Source organism: Dromiciops gliroides, chromosome 4 (assembly GCF_019393635.1).
Source record: "Dromiciops gliroides isolate mDroGli1 chromosome 4, mDroGli1.pri, whole genome shotgun sequence".
In the NCBI taxonomy this organism is placed as follows: Eukaryota; Metazoa; Chordata; class Mammalia; order Microbiotheria; family Microbiotheriidae; genus Dromiciops; species Dromiciops gliroides.
In genome coordinates, this window is record NC_057864.1 from 67,961,307 (window position 1) to 67,981,787 (window position 20,481).

Below are 20,481 nucleotides of genomic sequence, written 5' to 3' on the forward strand. Positions count from 1 at the left end.
GATTCAGGAGTACCTGAGTTCAAATCCTGCCTCAGACACTTGACACTTACTAGTTGTGTGACCCTGGGCAAGTCACTTAATCTCCACTGCCCCACAAAATAATTAAATAATTAAATAAATGAATGGATGAATAAATAAAGCTCTCAAAGCACTTTGTTTCAGAGACAAAAAAAAAAAGATTTTCATAGTAGAATTTTATGTAGCTGCAAAAAACCGATCTTAAATATCTTATCTGAATTTGTAATAAGAACAGTGCTTGAAACCTGGCTTCAACACTTACTGCCAATGTGACCTTAAGTAACTTAACTTCTCTGAGTGTCAGTTTCATCATGTGAAAATGAGGGAGATGGACTTAATGATTCTAAGTTCCCTTTCTGGAACTAAATCTTCTACCCTGTAAGTAATGTGAGGGCATACAGTAATGAAATTAACCTGGACTGGTCTAAGGAATATTAAGAACTCTGGAAAGACCTTTGTGAAGGACAACATAGAACCAGAATGGGATATACACAATGATTGCAGTGATCCAGTGAGGTAAAGTGAGTGAGGATGCAAGTACAGAGAATCCTAATGTGGATGTGAAGAGACAGGAAAAGGGTTATGATGTGTCATGTTTTTAAGGTAATTTAAATGTCAATTGTTGCTAGAATGACAGATTTAGAGCTAAAGAATTCTTAGAGATCATCTAATCCAATGACCTCATTTTACTTTCAAACGAATGAGACATTAATTATATTTCTAAGAACAATCAAAAAGTGAAAATAAAACAAGTGTGATAAGTATCTTCTAGTCAGGAGAGGGGAAGCTAGGTGGTACAGTAGATAGAGCACTGACCCTGAAGTTGAGAGGACCCGAGTTCAAATCTCACCTCAAACACTAACTAGCTGTGTGACCCCAGCCAAAGAAAGCAAGCAAGCCTGGGCCATCTCTAGCTGTTCTGATGTATATCTTGCCATTGGACTCAGATGGCTCTGGAGGAGTGAGGTTGGTGACCTTGCATAGCATTTCTTCACTTAAATCCAATTCAGTACAAGTGACATCACCCCAATGCCATGGTCCTCTATGTAAACAAAGGACCACCAACAACAGCCAGTAGAAGAAGGAACCCAAGCAAGCAGCACCTTTCCTTCTCTCCACCTAGATCCTGGATCACTGAATATGTTTTCTTTTGGCAGGTGATTTGGAAGTTTGTGGACTCTGAAGAGAATGGATGGTTTGCTTGTGGTTGATTGCTACCTAATGCCAAGGATGAAAAAACTGAGTCCAAGAAGTGGTTGCAGCTCAACAAATTCACAACTTGGTAAGGCAGTAGTAGAAGGAATACTGGATTTGGGTCAGAAGAGCTGGGTTTTATTCCTAGATCTTCTCTTTACTGCTTGTAGGAGTTTGGACTCTGGCCTCCTTGCTGTTCATTGAAGAACATCCTCCATTTGATGTAATACATTTACATTAGCTGTTCCTGCAGGCCTGGAATTCTTCCGAACCCCCACACCCCTACCCCTGCCCCACTTTGCTGGCTTACTTCAAGCTTAAGTCACACTTCTGCAAAGCAACTTTTCTATTCCTCCTTAATGCTAATGTCTTCCCTGTGAGATAAATACTCACTTATATATCTTACTTGTGCATAATTATTTCCATTTTGTCCTTCCCATTAGATTATGAGCCCCTTGAAAATAAAGACTGTTTTTCCCTTTCTTTATATTCCTGTACCTTAGGACAGTGCCTGTCACATAGTAGGCACTAGATAAATGACTGCTGACTTAGAAAATTAGAGCACTTGGTGCCAAAATTAGCAATGTTTCTTCTATTTTTTCCTTAATTTTTTCTGTGCCATAAGGAAAGAAACAGATTCAACAAACTAGAATACATTTTCTTTTCCAATTCTAGAAATCCTATATCTGCTATTCAAAAGAAAAGGCAAATACACCAATGTTATACTTCAGACTCACACACAATGAAATATCTAGTAAATGATGGGAGATTCACTCATGTTATGCTCAACCCAAGAAGGCAGAAATACTTACGCAGAAACAATTTCTTCCCCACTCACAAACTTTGCATAGGAAACTGCCTTTCGATGTCCTTTGAACACCATGATGGGCTGTTTAGTGTTGCGAAGATCATAGTAATGGACACAGTGATCTACAGAAAAAAAAAAAAGGTGGAACACTGCATATCATATGTTTTCAGACTTTTGTCATGTACTGATCATTCTTACTAGGTTTTAAAAAAAAAGTTTCATATGAAATGACTCTCTTGGAGGGGGAAGGGAGAGAGATAGATATTGGGAAGAATTTTGGTGAGGTAAAAATAAAAAAATGTATATTACAAAGAATATTTAATTTTTAAATAAGGTGGGGGAAAGAACCATTCCCCAACAATTTGTCAATGACAGGTTTCAAAGGAACAAATCCAAGCTATCAACAAACAAAAGGGGGAAAAATGCTACAATACACATACATGACTCCTAAACTCCACCTTCTACTAATGTGATTATTAAAAGTGATAGAAAAGGGCAGCTAGGTGGCGCAGTGGATAAAGCACTGGCCCTGGATTCGGGAGGACCTGAGTTCAAATCCAGCCTCAGACACTTGACACTAGTTGTGTGACCCTGGGCAAGTCATTTAACCCCCACTGCCCACCAAAAATAAACAAACAAAATGATAGAAAAAGAAAACAACAAATGTGAGATAGAGAAAACTAGGGTACTACTGTTGTTGAGGCTGTGAATTGTCCAGCATTCTCAGTCAACAATTTTTGTTATTTGGTGGGGCAATGAGGGTTAAGTGACTTGCCCAGGGTCACATAGATAGTAAGTGTTAAGTGTCTGAGGCCAGATTTGAATCCAGGGCCGGTGCTTTATCCACTGTGCCACCTAGCTGCCCCCAAAACATATTTATTATGTACCAAGTGCCAGGTACTGTGCTCATAGCAGGGGATAAAAAGAAAGCCAAAACTAGTACCTACTTTCATGGAGCTCACAAACTAATGGGGAGGCAACATTGCAAACAACTGTGTACCTATTCATTTTAATTAAAGATAATTTCAAATGGAAGATACTAGCAGAGGGCACAACAAACAAAAAGTGGTTGGGGAACTGGGAAAAGATCCTTCTGTAAAAGATGGCAACTGAGCTAAGTAAGGAAATCTAGGAGGCTGAGAAGAGAATTTCAGATGAGGGGGGCAGCCAGTGAAAACACATGAAATAAGGAAATGGAGTTTATCATTTAAGGAATAGGAAAGAGGCTAGATGCACTTATTCATACAGTGCACGGAAGGGAGTAAGGTGTAAGAAGACTGGAAAGTTAGGAAGGGGCCAGATTACGAAAGGTTTTGAAAGCCAAACAAGATAATTTTATATTTGATCCTGGAGGTCACAGGGAGCCACTGGACTGATCTGTGCTTTAAAGAAGACCCCTTTGGTAGCTGAGTGGAGAATGAAGTGAAGTAGGGGGAGACTTGAGGCATGGAGATCAACCAGCAAGCTACTGCATTAGTCCAGGAATAAGGTGATGAAGCCCTACACAAGGGTTCAGAGGAGAGAAGAGGGTATATGCAAGAGACAAAAGGAAGAATTTTAATTTGGCAACAGATCAGATATGTGGGGTGGGTACAAATGAGGAGCTGAGAGTGATAACTAGATTGTGAACCTGGATGACTGAAACGATGGTGGTGCCTGTGATAGCAATAGGCATGTTTGGGAAAAGTAAGGGTTTAGGGTGAAAGAGAAGTTCTGTTTTGAACTGAGTTAAAGATGTCTACATGATACCCTGGTTAAGATCCTGGAGAGCATTTTGGAACTATGCACCAAAGTCACTAAAATGGTATGGGGCCTTATCTTTAATCTACCAAAATCACTATTTATGAAAAGATATAAAGCAGCATTTTTATGGTAGCAGTTAGTCAGCATGTATTTTTAAGTGTCTACTATGTACTAAGCACTGTGCTGAGCAAAAAACTAGAAACTAAGGGACTGTCCATCATAAGGAAATGGTAAAACAAATTAAGATATTATGAATGCAATGGAATACAACACCACAGGAGGAAACTATTAGCCAGTTTCAAAGAAAACTAGAAAGGTTATATGAACTTTTCTAGAGTGAACTGAGTAAGACCAGGAGAACAAGTTATAAAATAACAAGTAAAATGAAAATAACTTTGAAAAACTTAGGAATTTTGATCAATGCCATAACAAGGCATGATGCTCATGGATGGAAGATGAAGCATATGACACATCTTGACTGAAAAGTGATGGACTCAAAATACATGAGACTCTTTTTTGGTCATGGCTAAAGAGGCAATCTGTTTTGCTGGACTGCACATTGGATATTTTTATAAACAAGCAAATTAGGTATTTTATTTGTACAATTGAGTGGGGAAAAGAACAATGCTTAATTTTAAAAAATAAATTTAAAAAGATACAAAAAAATTTTTAAAGATAAGATACTGTAGCCAAATCTAGCTAGAATACTATAAAACCTATGAAATTCCCTGATAATACCCAGACATGAGTATCTTATAGTAGCTATAATAAGCTACTTGATTCATAAATGTTAGAAAAGCTAAATAAGTCTCAAAAATACTTCATTTAAATCTCACTTGGGACTTTTGTTCTTTAAATTTACACAAACTTGTGATTAATTTTTTAACTTATTTTTTTCCTTTGGATCTAGTAAATTACACAGTACTTCATTTATTGCTTTGAACAGTGAAAAAGAAGGTAAAGAAGCATGCATACAATGTTTGATAGAGAGGAAGTGCTACTCACTTTATAATTTTCAAGACACCAGTACCCTGCACAGTACTGGGCACATTGTCAGTATTTCATAAATACAAGTTCACTGAGGTTAAGCCAATTGAGTGGTGCAAGAGAGAAGTATGTGTGTCTGTGCTGGGCTCAGGCTATGAAGACAAAAGTACTTACACAGAAACCATTTTCTCCCCAGTCACAACTCTGGATTCTTAGAAATAAATCTAGGAGCTGTGAAATTCTATTATTTTAAGTCAATCTGCATCAGATGACTGAGACAAGATATTAAAAGTTGCATTCACCTTTGAAAAACTTCATCGGAAGTCCAAGTCTTTAGAACACACTAGCTCATTCAATGTCTGTCCTGATAACTACAAATCCAGGACAAAGCTTGCTAAATGATAAATTTAGCAACATTACTTATCAATTAAGTACTTTAGCCACTAAAGTGCTACTGCCTGATTGGCTTTTTTCCCCTATTAAACTGATGTTCATACATATACATAAACATACACACACATATACATATGTATATGTGTATATACATATAATGCTTGTTACAAGTCATCAAAATTGTGGTAGGTGGGTTTAATTTTACATTTGAAGGGGCAGCTAGATGGCGCAGTGGTTAAAGCATTGGCCCTGGATTCAGGAGTACCTGAGTTCAAATCCAGCCTCAAACACTTAACACTTACTAGCTGTGTGACCCTGGGCAAGTCACTTAACCCCCATTGCCCCGCAAAAAAAAACCCAAAAAACCAAAAAAACAACAACAAAAAATTTTACAATTGAAAGATACCATTTCTTTTAGGCTGTACGGACTTTCTCAAAACAAGATTAAAATACCAACTGCTAAAAAAACAGCCTTAAAAGCCAAAGTAAATCAGAAAATTAAATTCCAAGTACCTTACAGAAACTTCTCCTGACCAATCAATCAAAGAAGCAATTCTGCCCTTCTACATAGCAGTAACTGTGACACGCAAATCCGTATTGGGCTTTATATTCTATTTGACACTGACAAATTACAACCGTAGGCAGTGAAAAACACTTCTATACTCATCTCAAGTTAGTCACTTATAGTTACTTGTGATTTAGGCAACCATAGAGTAGAATATATTTATGTATCTGAAACTGTATTAAATCAAAGCTGGGCATACATATCTATTTACCACCTGTGTTAGCATGACTCCATTAAAACTGTAACTTGAGGTTTGTAGGGCTAGATGACTTACCTTTTCTCACTTATTGTCATCTGACTTATTTTATAATTCTTTTATTCAAAACACACACACACACACACACACACACACACACACACACACACACACACACACTTGCCCCTGATAAAAACACAAAGATCTCTAGGTTTCTGCTTACTACCATTTATTTCTCTAAATACTTTAGAACAATTTACATTAGTGCAGTATTTTGTCTTGTTAAAGTTATCAAAAGCACTCACCAATATATGTTCACCAAATCAACTGACCAAGAGAGATACCAATAATTTTCATCAAACATCCCTGCTGAAAATGTTAAATTTATAAATATGATGAAGATAATTTGGGATAAATATGAGTCTATATAACTAGAGAAATTAATAGTTAAAGAAGCGCTAATATAATAAAAATTACAATCCTACTCAAATTAATTTACTTATTAAGTGCCATACCAATCAAATTACCAAAAAAATATTTCATAGAGCTAGAAAAAACAGTAACAAAATTCATATGGAAGAATAAAAGGTCAAGAATATTAAGGGAATTAATGGGGAAAAAATGCACAGGAAGGCAGCCTAGATGTACCAGATCTAAAACTATATTATATTATAAAGCAGCAATCATCAAAACTATTTGGCACTGGCTAAGAAATAGAGAGGAGGATCAGTGGAATAGGTCAGGCCCACAAAACACAGCAGTAAATGAATATAGCAATCTTCTGCTTGATAAACCCAAAGATTCTAGCCTCCAGGACAAGAACTCATTATTTGAGAAAATCTGCCAGGAAAACTGGAAAATAGTATGGCAGAAACAAGGCACTGACCAACATCTTACACCATACACCAAAGTAAAGTCAAAATGGTAGAAAACCTAGACATAAAGAGTGATGCCATAGGAAATTAGAAAAGGAAGGAATGGTTTACTTGTCAGAACTGTGGTGGGGGGAAGAATCTATGACCAAAGATGAGATAGAAAACATTATGAAATGCAGAGTGGGTCATTTTGACTACACTAAATCAAAAAGGTTTTGTATAAAACCAATGCAAACAAGATTAGAAGGAAAGCAGAAAGCTGGGAAACAATTTTTTTTTCCAGTCCATCTTTTAATTTTTTTTTTGAAAAATTCCTGACATTACAGAACTAAACTGAAATGTATTAATATTCCACTCTTACATTTCAATGACAAAAACAGAAAAAAAAATTCATGAGCCCCCCCCAAAAAACCCAAAACAAAACAAAACAAAAAAACAAAAACAAAAAAAACAGGGAGAAGCTTATAAAACTAAATATGGTTCTCAGCGTTAATGGCTGAACAGAGAAAGGAATTAAAATGCTGTAATTAAAAAAATCACGAGTGGATGATAAAGTTGTGTAGAAACTGAAAATTTACAAACTATTTAAAACCTGGAATCGCTGACTGTTCAGAAACTACACAGATGGATCATGGGTGGTGAACAGCAGAAGGGGGTTATGGGTGAGTCTGCATTGTTCTAGCTGCTCCCCATGCCACCCGTCTCCGAGGAAAGCCTGACATTGATTAGCTACTGGGCCAGGCTAATGCTGGCAGCAGATCCAGTGATGGTAACCTGCCTATCAGTAGATCCTTCCACTGGATTGGCAATTTTGATCTGAGCCCCAGACATCTAACGAATCTCATTGATTTTGGCGCCTTGACGCCCGATTATGCAGCCAACTAAGTCATTTGGAATGGTGAGTTTATGAGAAGTAGTCTGAGCAGATGCATCCAAACCTGCACTGAATCTGGTGTTGCCATGCGTCATGGGAAAGTGAGACTGTTGCATTGCCAACTGGTGCAGCTTGGTCAAATCTGGCTGTGGAATGGCATACTGTCCTTGAATGGTATAGGCCTGACCACCTGCAAAGATGACTGGAGAGCTGGACGGCTTGGGCCGGTACAGGATGGTCATGCCCTTCGGGGGAGACTGGGAGAGAGTCTCCAACATGACCACGCAGATCTGTTTGACACACTCAATGATAGATTGCGGGATGCCAGCAATAGTGATGGCCCGCTCAGTTGAGTTTGGTAGCATATCCCCTGCCACCTGGACCTGAGCCCCTGTACTCTCTCTTATTTCCTTGATCTTGCATCCTCCTTTTCCAATGAGAGAGCCACACTGGCTAGTAGGGACCACAAGCCTCAGGGTGACTGGGGGTCTACTGGCACCTGTACTATTGGTCATAGAGCTGCTGATGTCCTCTTCCAGTTTGTCAATGATCATAGCAAAGGCTTTAAAGATGGCATTGGTGGGTCCAGCCAGAGTAATTATTCTCTCAGGACAATTCCCTTCTGAAATGTTGATACGCGCACCAATCTCTTCACGCATCTTCTTGACTGATTCTCCTTTCTTTCCAATAATGCTTCCAACTTCCTTTCCATGCATAAGTAGCCGGATGGTGAGAGTGACATTTAATCCACCTTCAATCACACCGGTGTCCATGTCGAGCAGTGTTCTGGGGATTTGGACTTTGTAAAGTGGTCAAGTCTTTGGTCACTGGTGGGAGTGGAAGCCAAAAACTTCGGGCGCGAGGTGAGTGAAGGGAAAAGGGGGAGCGGGCGGGAAAGGGAAGGGCAGGAGGCCGGGGGCGGAACAATAGGGGCAGGCGGGAAGACGAGGGGGCACCCACGGGCGGGCGGAGGAGGAAGGGGGGGGTAGAGGAGGAAGGGGGGAGAGCAACCCCGGGGCGGGTGGAGGGTGGGTGGGCGGGCGGGAGAGGGCGCGGGCTGCGGCTGCTCCGGGTGCTGCCTCTGCTGGTCTGGCGGAAACAATTTTTACAGACAATATTTCTGATAATGGCCTTGTATCTAAAATATGTAGATTACTGAATCAAATATACAAGAATACGAGTCATTCCCCAATTGAGAAATGGTCAAAGGATATGAACAGGCAGTTTTCAGATGATGAAATTAAAACTATCTACAAAAAAATTAAGAATCAATTTCTTTATGTTCAAGAATTGAGCTTATGAGAAGGAATATAGCATTACAGCTGAGGCCAGTTCTGATCACCAAAAACTCACTGGAGGCAGAGACTTAATCTGGTGAACCATGAATTCCCAGCACATTAGGAGGCTGAAATGCTTTGAAATGCTTCAAGGAAACCACAATCAGAGGGCAAGTAGTCAGAAACTGAGCAATGGGGAAAAATAAAATGGGGGGAAAAGTCTAGAATAATCAATGATTTCAGGAAGAAGGAAATCCCATGATGTTGAACATAAGCAGATAATCAACAGGAAATACGGCTTCCAATTTAGTAAATAAATTCAGACATCCATGAAGAAATACTACAAAGCAAGGGAAAACTATTGAATATTTAATGAGACAGAGGTCCCTTTGGATTTATGAAAAACATAGAAAAACATACGCTGCTCCTGAGTGATTCAAAAGAGAAATGAGAATTAAGAGGATAGAATTTATACCCTATGCAGAATGGATGAGAAGCAAAGAATAACTTGGATCTGCAATAGTAAACCCCATTAAAGACAAAAAACAAAGATTGGGAATGCAAATACACAAAATAAAGGACAACCTAGGAGAAGCAAAAAACAATAGCATTAAAAGAAAATATGCTTATCCTGTAAGCAAAACATACAGACCTTGAAGACAGGATGTGTGGAGACAACCTAAGGATCATTAGTCTCCCAGAAAAAAAGATAGGACAAAAAATCCAAAAACCAAAAACCAAAGCAAACAAGCAAGCAAACAAACAAACAAACAAAAAACCCTCAAAATGCAGGAGATAATAGAAAAGAATTCCCCAGAACTTCTGAACACAGAAAATGAAATACCAATTGAAAGAACTCACAATCAAAGGAATGTCCATCAATTGGGGAATGGCTAAAGAAGTTGTGGTATATGATTGTGATGGAATATTATTGTGCTATAAGAAATAACAAACAAGACAACTTCAGAATGGCCTGGAAAGACTTATATGAACTGATGTATAGTGAAATGAGCAGAACCAGAAGAAGGAGAACATTGTGCACAGTGATAGCAATATTGTTCAATGAAGAACTGTGAATGACAACTATTATCAGCAATACAATGATCCAACACAAACCCAAAGGACTAATGATAAAGCATACTACCCACCTCTAAAGAAAGAACTCATTTTTTCCCTTTATCCAAGTTTTCATATACACAATGACTAATATGGTAATATTTTATATAACTGCACATGTATAACCTATATCTGATTGTTTACTGCCTCAGGGAGGGGATAGGGGAGGAAGGGAAGGATAGAATTTAGACATCAAAACCTTAAATAAAAAAATTATTATTTAATTTAGCTTCAAAGAAAATCAGATGATTGCTGTTCATAAAAGCATTTGAGGTTATGGTATAATGAATAGTACTCATTCATTTACTTCATGCTAGGTGGAACAGGGGATAGTGTGCCAGGCACTGAGATAAGTATTTTTTTAAAAACAAATATAATCACATTTGGTCATCACAACAACTTTTCAAGGTAGGTGCTATTAATGTCCCCATTTTACAATATAGGAAATAGAGATTAAGTGACTTGTAAAGGGTCATATAGTTAGTAAGTATATAAGGTTAGGCTTGAATTCAGGTCTTCTTGACTCCTGGCCAAGTGCTCTATCCCCTATGCCATCAGCTGCCTCTAACTTGCTATAATTTATGTATTCCCCAGTTTATGGGCACTTTACCAAATTTCATATGCATAAGAAATGAATATGTGTGGGATGATATTTTGATCATTTATTCCACAGATGTTTAAAATCACCGAATTTCATAGGGAAAAAAAAAACATTTCAGCTGATGTCCAAAACACAAAATTTAGAAAAATATGAAAAACTAGATCTATAGGATAAATACTGCTAGAAAACAATTGCTAATTATTAGAATGAAATCAATACTCTATTGGCAAATGCTTCATAAGATGATATTCTATGTATAAGTCCTAAAATAGTGGGCATACATACCAGAATACTAACAGGGACAGAAGAAAGACTATGATGTTGTTTTTATTAAGCATTTAATTCATAAAGCAAGGAGTTAAACAGATTACAGTCAACAACAGTGATATAAAGCAAATTTTAAGGATATCTATATATGATTCACATAGTCATCTATACAGTCCAAATTTAGCATTAGGAGAAAAAAAGTAATACCATACCTGATTTTTTAATTAAGCCATTTATGGTTATGTTTTCACTAATGCCTAGGTTTGTCATGAATTTGTTTACCCATAAATAAGCCTTTGAATGTGTTTTGTTCACTAAAGAAGACTTTTATAATTTATCCTCCCTTCCTTTCCACGCCCTTATTCTCTCAATACAATAATGTTCTATTCTTAGATGGTTTATTACCCTATCATATTTAGTATTTAAAAAGCCCAACTTTAAAAAAAAGAAAGTGAAACAATGAAATAAAGGCATAAAAACAGAAAAGTGGTCTCCACTTTCTAAGAACATGGGAATTTCATAAGTAGTTCATAATGTACAATGATTTCCTATGGAACATGTGTTTTTAAAAGACTCAAAGAACGCTTTTGTCTGAATCCTTTCAGTAAAGTGTCTATTATAAAGATGCAAAGCCTAACCTTTTCTCCTCATACTAAATGGATTTAGTTAGCTACATAAACATTTGATAGTTTTGCTTTATTGTGGCCTTGTGCTTATCAAGTTACAATTTACTTTAAGTAAATGCTCCCAATGTACTTTAATACCTGCCTAAGTAGCCATATATTGACCATTACTAAAGTTTCCAAAGAAGTATTACAAAATGCAAACTTCTCTCAAAAGTCAGCTTAAACATCACCTATTTGGCTTTATTATATTGTTTCCTCTGATAGGATCTAAATTCCTTGAGGACATTTTTGCTTTTGTATCAATTGTGTGAAGCACATGGCAGGTGCTTATTAAGGAACTGATTCTTCTCCATTATGCCTCCATTTATTTCTATCACAACAGTAATTATATTTTATTTGGAGGAAAAAGATTGTTAAAAGTAATAACAATCACTATTAAGTATGAATGAAGCTATTAGTTATGAAAACCCATCATATGATTTCCTAAATGCAAACCAGCCTATTTGATTTCTACTCAGTTTGGTTCAATTCACTGGTTATCTGCAGTGCCTATGAATGAGAGGCAAACTCTATTGAGTTGTCCACACAACTACATATCACAATCTAGGCAAAAGGCATTCTCAATCCACTTTGTAATCCCTCTATGGATAGACGGCCTGGACAAAAGTTATATAATGTATCTCATTTAGGAAGCTCTACAGCAAATTAGAGGCTGATGATATCAGTATAATGGAATGAGCAAACAGGAAAGCTTGAATAACTTCATTATCTATCTGAAAACCTTTCCCCCCATCATATCCTGTATTTTTATCATCAGTATTATCCAATGAATCTTACTTCAAAAGCTTACTTCAAGAGCAACAAAGCTATAATGTCTAATGAACATCAATACAAAAACATAAAATATTAGCAAAGAAATTAATGTAACATATCATGAAGATTATACATCAAGGCCAGGTTGACAGAGAAAATGGACTAGATGGGGGAAACAAGACATACTTTTTTCAGACATTGTTAAATGTGTGCACATTTGTTTTGTAAGGCTATGTTTATTTTTACAAGAGAATTTTTTTTAAATTGGGGCTTGGAAATTACGGGAAAAAGGCCAATGAGTAATGATGCAAAAGGGGGGGGGATATTAAAAGATAGTAGCAAAATCTATTTAAAAATAATAATTATAAGAGTTCTAACCAATACAATTTTTTAAACAGGTTGACTCTGAAAAATGGAAACTGGACATTGACTGTCATCAGCTCTTAAAGAAATTTAATTGAGAAGAAGTAGTTGTTCCAATTAGTCCAGAAACTATACGTCAGGCAACACCTTTTAGCTTTGGACTGGTATCTTTTGTTTGTACATAATGAACAAATGAGTCATTTATCAAGAGCTTACCATGTGCAAAGTACTAAAATACAATACTGGGGATACAAACAGAAAAGTAAGACAGTCTTCTTTTAAGGAGATCACATTCTAATAAGGAAGACATCATAATCCAGTTAGTAAGTTTTAAAAAATATCTTTGAAAGTACACAGAAGAAAAGGAAAGTTAAGAGGAAGACAAAAATAAGGACCGAATTAGAACTGGTATGCTAAATGTATTACATACTTAAAAAAAAAACAAAAACCAAGTTGAACTTACACAACAGACTTACAATTTCAAATAGAATCCTTTCTTTTGAAGATGTAATATTCCTATTTATCAAGTGTAGAATAACAAAAATATAAAGAGATATCAACAATGAAGGTGAGGAGTTTGGTAACAAGAGAATGAGGGCACAGTAGATGGCAGAATACAGTAAATGAAGAGACAGGATACAGTGGAGAGAATTTTTTTTTTCCTTTAATAAAATGTGACTGAAACTTGGGTTTAGGAGAGGAGGTGGTAAGAATTTGATAGTTATATTGAAGGCAAAATACAAAATGTGAATAAGCTTGGAGACAAAATTGGTACTAACATTCTATTATGGATAATGGAGTAAAAAAAAAGTCTCTGCTGGCCATGTCACCAAGGTTAAGCCCTTTCGTTGAAGGGGAAGGAAGGGTAATAGTAACAGTAATCAGGAAAAACTTTTATTGAGGAAAAATTAAGCAATTGCTGTTTCAACACTCAATCTTCAGTGGGAGACCCTTTAGTTGATATGGGAAGGCAAAACACAAGAAAGTCAATGAAGGGAGATGGTTAATTAAAATATTTTTCCAAAGACCACTTGAAATATCTCATTACTTGCAATACAATTAACAACTTTAATGGTTTTATAAGGAATATTAATATGTTGGTTATGGAAAAAGGGAAATCAAGTGTGGATAGGCTCAGATCCTCTGGAAGTCTAGAACCTCACTTTCAACTTTATTTTTTTTTTTTAAGTAAGGCAATTGGGGTTAAGTGACTTGCCCAGGGTCATACAGCTAGTAAGTGTTAAGTGTCTGAGGCTGGATTTGAACTCAGGTACTCCTGACTCCAAGGCCAGTGCTCTATCCACTGCGCCACCTAGCTGCCCCTTCACTTTCAACTTTTAACTTACTATCTAAAAACTAGTTGCCACTATACCATACTACTCAGGGAAATAAAGGCCTGGGCTAAATTGACATGGATAACCTAAAATTTTGCAAAATTGAGAAACATTTTCCCAAAAATGTATGACCTTTTCCACAAATTATTTGTTTAATATCTGTTAAATGAAAGATACTTCAAACGTGATCATGATCCCTTAATAATTTATCTATATCTGACATACTACTGAAATGAATCTTTGATCTCATTGATTCAAAACTTCTAGCCAATGATAAAGCCTGTGACCCATCTAGAACTGCCCATGCTGTATGACTATCATTTTCCAAATCCATCTCTGCAGAAAAGTCCATCACTAGGGATTCCACTCCATGTCCTGGAGGCCATCTTTACTTTCTCTTTAGTATTATTGGAGCAATGTAGCAGCATGTCTACCACCTATAATTACATGCTCTTGCAGAGATAGAATTAATTTATGATGTCCTTTACTCTTGTTCTAAGGAATCCCTTCATGATTATGTGCTTATAAATGCCCTGTGCCAGACTCTTTTCGTATGCCACATATTTGGTTCTGAGCTAGACGTGCTCCACTTCGAACCAATATTATTATTACATAAAGGGAAGCTTGGAATTTACTTAAGAGCTTTACCATTTCCCCAAAATAATCCAGTTCACTCTCCTTTTCAACTCTAGATCAAACTAACTATCAATATATATCAATATCTGTCCCAAATATATACATGGCTTTTGACAACCTTTAAAGGGGATCTCGACAACAGAAATGTTTTATCCCTGGGTCATACTTGTGTGGATAAGCCAAACTCTCAGATTAAAAATATCTTCCAAATGTTCTGCAATTTTCTGAGGCTCAATGCAATCAGCACATCATCATCATTCTTAGATCAGAGGATCTGGGAGATGTCACTATTCACAAAGAATTTCCCTTTAATACATACATACAGATATATCCTATATAGATCATATATATATATGTGTGTGTGTGTGTACATATATGTGTACCTATATGTGTACCTATATATGTACACATATATATCCTATATTTGATCTACTTCATATCTTTAGGTAAATAGAAGCTTATCCTTGGGTAAATATATTCTTTTTTCTACCTTGCCTGATTTTTACAACCAATAGGTCATAGAAGAAGGTGTAAACAAGATAAGGACAAGGAAATATACATGGGAAAGTATGGTTCAAGAAAAGAAATGACAAAAAAAAACAAAAAAGAAAGAAAGAAAAGAAATGAGAATGGCCAAATGAATATATATTTTTTTTAAAATTCACTGGTGTATCCTGGACATGGTCATCAACAAGTTACACACTCAAACACACACAACTGAATTTTGAAATGAAGAAAAAAAAATTGTTACAGATGTAAAAGTTATCACTAAGATCAGGAATTTTTTAAGAATAAGAAGACATGACAAAATGTTCTTAATTCTGAGTTATTTAAACAATTTATTAAAAGAATTAAAAAGGGAAATGGACAATAAAAATAACATTAAAACAGATAATAATAATTTCATTCAGAACCTTAACTAATATAAATTACCACTGCCAGGAAAAAAAAGTATCCAAAAAGTAAATTTTTCAGCAAATATCTGACACAGGACTAAATAGAAAGAGAGGAATGCCAAAGGAAAACTGAGTTATAATAAAAATTTATCCATAAATTACGATGTACAATGATAAGCAGTAACATCTCATTAGAGAAAAGGAATGGAGAGTTAAACTAGTTTGAAAAGTGTAGCAAGTTATCCAAGTAAGCAAAGTCACTCCTAGAGCATTTAAAAGCAATAATAGAAGGATTAAAAAGAAAAGGAAGAAAAATGGAAGTTTTACAAAAAACATTTTAACATTATTTTCTACAAGTATTATAAAGGAATAATCATTAGTATTGATACACTTGCACAACTTTTAAAATGGAGTCATAGTTTTCAGAATGGAAAGGGGGTCTAGTAATACCAGATTTCAAGCTACGTTACATGGCAGCTAGGTGGCGCAGTGGATAAAGCACCGGCCCTGGATTCAGAAGTATCTGAGTTCAAATCCAGCCTCAGACACTTGACACTTACTGTGTGACCCTGGGGAAGTCACTTAACCCCCATTGTCCCACCAAAATTAAAAAAACCAACAACAATAAACAAACTATGTTACAAAGAAAGAATCATCAAAATAATCTGGTACTGGTGAAGAAATAGACTGATGAATCACTGGAATGGATTAGGTACACAATACATAGTAGTAATGGCTATAGTAATCTGGTGTTTGATAAATCCAAAGACCTAAGCTTAACAAGAACTCAACATTTGACAAAAATTTCTGGGAAAAGCCTAGACTACTTTGGAAGAAACTAGGCATAGACTAATATCCCACATCATATACCAAGATATGGTCAAAATGGACAAATGATTCAAATATAAAGAGTGATATCATAAGAAAATTGGGGGAACATGGAAAAGTTTACCTTTCCAATATATAGCCAAACAGGAGATAGGATCACAAAAAGTAAAATCAATAATTTTGATTATATGAAAGTAAAAGGGAAACAGGAAACTAAGAAAAAATTTACAGTAGGTTTTCCTGATAAAGTCCTCATTTCTCAAATATATATAGTAAACTGAGCCAAATTTATAAAAACAGAAGTCATTACCCAGTTGATAAAGGGTCAAAGGATATGAAAAGGCAGTTTTTAGAAGAAATGAAGGCTATCAGTAATCAAAGAAAAATGTTCTAAATCACTATTGATTAGGGAAATGAAAATTAAAAGAACTCTGAGGTACCACCTCACACCTATTAGATTGGCTAACATGATAGAAAAGGAAAATGATAAATGTTGGGATGGGATGTGGGAAAACTGGGACCCTGGCACACCGTTGGTAGAGGTGTGAACTAATATCAAAGGGCTATAGAACTGTTCATACCCTTTGACCCAGTAATACAAATACTAGGTTTATATCCAAAAGAGATTTTTAAAAAGCAGAGGGGCGGGGGGGGGGGGGATTTAACTGTACAAAACTATTTACAATAGCTCTTTTTATGATAGCAAAGGATTGGAAATTGAGGGGATGCCCATGAACTGGGGAATGACTGAACAAATTGTGGTATGTGATTGTGATGGAATACTATCATGCTATAACAAATGGTGAGCATGATGCTTCCAAACATCTTGGAAGACTCATATGAACTCTTGAAAAATGAAGTGATCAGAACCAGGAGAACATTGCTCACAGTAACAACAAGGATGTAAGGATGACCAACTATGAAAGAGTTAGTTACTCTGATCAAAGTACTCTGATCAAGGTCCAAGACAATTCCAAAGGATATATGATGAAAAATACTATCCACCTGGAGAGAGAATGATTGAATTATAAATGCAAATTGAAATATACTTTTAAACTTTACTTCAATTATTTTATTTTGTGTTTTCTTTTCCACCATGGAAATAGGTTTTTTTTGCAATATGGAAACAGGTTTTACATGACTTCAAATACATAACCAATATCAAATTGTTACCTTTTCAAGGAGGAATGGAAGGGTAGGAGGGAGGGAGATAATTTTGAACTCAAAATATTAAAAAAAATAAATATTAAAAGCATATGTATAGCGCAGCGGATAGAGCACTGGCCCTGGATTCAGGAGGACCTGAGTTCAAATCTGACCTCAGACACTTAACACTTACTAGCTGTGTGACCTTGGGCAAGTCACTTAACCCCAATTGCCTCACCAAAAAAAAAAAAGTATATTTATAGATATATACATATTATATATTTTGTTAATCTGCCCAAGACAAAATATAAAGAGAAACTAAATTGCAGGAATAAGTCATTTTAAAGTGTTTTAAATATTTCTGGTCTTTCTGCTAAAATATTACAAGTTAATTATTTTTCATCTTTTAAAATTAAACTTTGAAATTTGTAAATCTGGAATGCACCTCTTAAGAAACAATGATAGGTAAATATAATTTCACACTAATACATTTTTAAATAATGTTCATATGCTTTCATGGCCATTCTATTAATAAGTCTTTTTGGCATTTTTATAGCAAAATTTGATAGGAAAAAGCATATGAAATACATGTTTTCAAAGTATGTAGTTTTGTTTAAAAAAACATTTAGTCAATAGCAAACATTTCCACAAATTGTCATTAGTATCCTTTCATCTATTTTTCTATTGTACCTAAACTAAAAGGTACTGGCTCAACTTACTGAATCCCTATGACATGAAACTTTTTCCAATACCCCTATAAAAGTATGTTTTCTCTCTGTGGTAACCTCCAATTTGATTTGTGCATATGTTGTTTTTACACAGTTGTTTGTGTCTTCTCCCTCATTAGAACTGTAAATTCCTTGAGAGAATCATCTGTATTTTATTATTGTTTTTTGCCTTTTGTTGCATCCCAAGCACTTAGCACAGTACCTGGCACATAGTAGGCATTTAATAAATGATGACTGACTTGAAAGATTGAATATATACTTCAAACCTGGCTGACCCTATAACTCACAATATGACTTCCCAACCTCTGCCTCAGCAGGCTTCTCATTCTGGTAATGGTCTCCATGCTTATGGCTTGATTCTCTCTGATTACTGATTTCCTACCCAGAACCTCCATTTGGCAAATTATATGTACAGTATTCACTCTCATCTGGCTCAGTCTGACTCCACCATACATCTCCCACTAGCCTCTACCCTTCTACTTCCTTTTTGTGTGTTGTCTTCCCCCATTAGAATTCAAGTTCCAAGGCAGCTAGGTGATGCAGTGGATAAAGCACTGGCCCTGGATTCAGGATGACCCAAGTTCAAATCCAGCCTCAGACAGCCACTTACTAGCTGTGGGACCTGGGCAAGTCACTTAACCTTCACAGCCCTGCAAAGAATGTAAAAAAAAAAAAGTTCCTTGAGGACAGAGATTGCCAACCTTTTGGTTTGCATTTGTATTCACAGTGCTTCAAAAGTATATGGCACATAGGAAATACTTAATAAACGCTTATTGGTCAAGGATGATAATAAATATAAAGATACTTTTCTGATAATTGTTGCTTATGATAATTATTCTGGTCAAGGAGTCCTGTGAAGGACAAGTAGAAATTTGGGGTCAAAATCGGAGAAAGAAATAAGAGAAGTACTATCAACTATGCTTAGGATGCTGAGGTAACATGAAGACTATTACTGAAACTGTGTTTATGCATAACCTGGATGAAAACAGTATACAATTCAGAATATCCATTCAGAATCCTGAACATAGATTAGGGCTGCTGGAAAATAAATGTGAAAGGCCTAAGTGTTGTTGCTAAGGCATAATGATGATCATTTCAACCATAACTTATATCACTAACTTTAAGGGGGGAAAAATGTTATAGCCTTAAAAAAAAAAATCTAGATTATCTGCATTTATCCAAAAATGATTATAGTTTACATTATGTTTCAACTCAGTAAGCATGCAAATAGAATATTTTATTAACATCTCAGACAGCTGGTTTGATGGTTTTCCCTTTAGTGCCGAAAAGATAAAGTTAGGCCATTTCTCTATTCCTTTGCACTTGATGTAGTCTTTGGCTAAAAAAGAAATTGGCATTAAAATTTTTAAAATACATATTAAGAAGATTAATCCTGTCTTTTTACTCCTGTCATTACTTGCTTGTGAAGATATGACTTTTCCCTTGAGGACTTCGTTAGCTACATCTCAAAAAATTTAGTAGGTTGTTTCATTATTTTCACATATTTACTGTTTCTATGATTTTTTTTCTTTGACCCACACACTATTTAGGATTTCTCTGTTAAGTCTTAATTTGGATCTTTATTTTTTACTTGTGCTCCCTGAACTGATTATTATTTTTTATTGTGTTATATAGTTTATAAAGTATGTGTTTACTATATCTGCCTTATTTCTGTTTTTTCTCATTCACTGTATTATCTCTACAGCTAATACATGGTAAATTTTTATAAAGATTCCACAAAGTGCTAAGAAATACATTTGTTTTAGCAGTTCCACTTATAAGACACCATAAGTCTATTGGCTCTATTTCTCCAACAATATATTCAGCTCTATAGTTTCCACTTTGTATTTGTTAGAATTATTAAAATCAGAGGGACACTGAAAACTACAGCTACTGTGTTACTATTTATGTCCTGTAATCCAGTTAATTTTTCCTTTATGAATTTAGGTGCTAAAGCATGTGAAATATGTTTAATATTGATATTTGTTTTCTACAATTATTGAGCATAAGGTTTTCTTGTTTATCCCTGTTTATGTTGGTTTTTGCTTTGAATGAATGAGCACATGATCACAACTCCTGCTTTTGGGGGGATTCACCTAATGCATTAGAGTAAAAAAAAAATTAGCCTCCATTTTTATTTTTTGCTAGTGTTTTAAAAATTAAACATTTATTTTCAGATCTGCATTCTATGTCTAAC

General features: G+C 35.6%; 1 protein-coding gene and 1 pseudogene across 5 annotated transcripts in view; both read right to left on the bottom strand.

Moving 5' to 3' along the window:
• The window catches only part of COP1 (COP1 E3 ubiquitin ligase), a 240,336-nt gene that overhangs the window by 62,881 nt on the left and 156,974 nt on the right, over window positions 1-20,481 (bottom strand). For all 5 annotated transcript variants that reach the window (XM_044004926.1, XM_044004924.1, XM_044004923.1 and 2 more), the window contains one exon: window positions 2,025-2,142. In XM_044004926.1, the coding sequence (XP_043860861.1) occupies window positions 2,025-2,142 (118 nt within the window). The remainder of the gene's footprint in view (window positions 1-2,024; window positions 2,143-20,481) is intronic.
• Window positions 7,335-8,624, bottom strand: LOC122755951 (annotated as a pseudogene).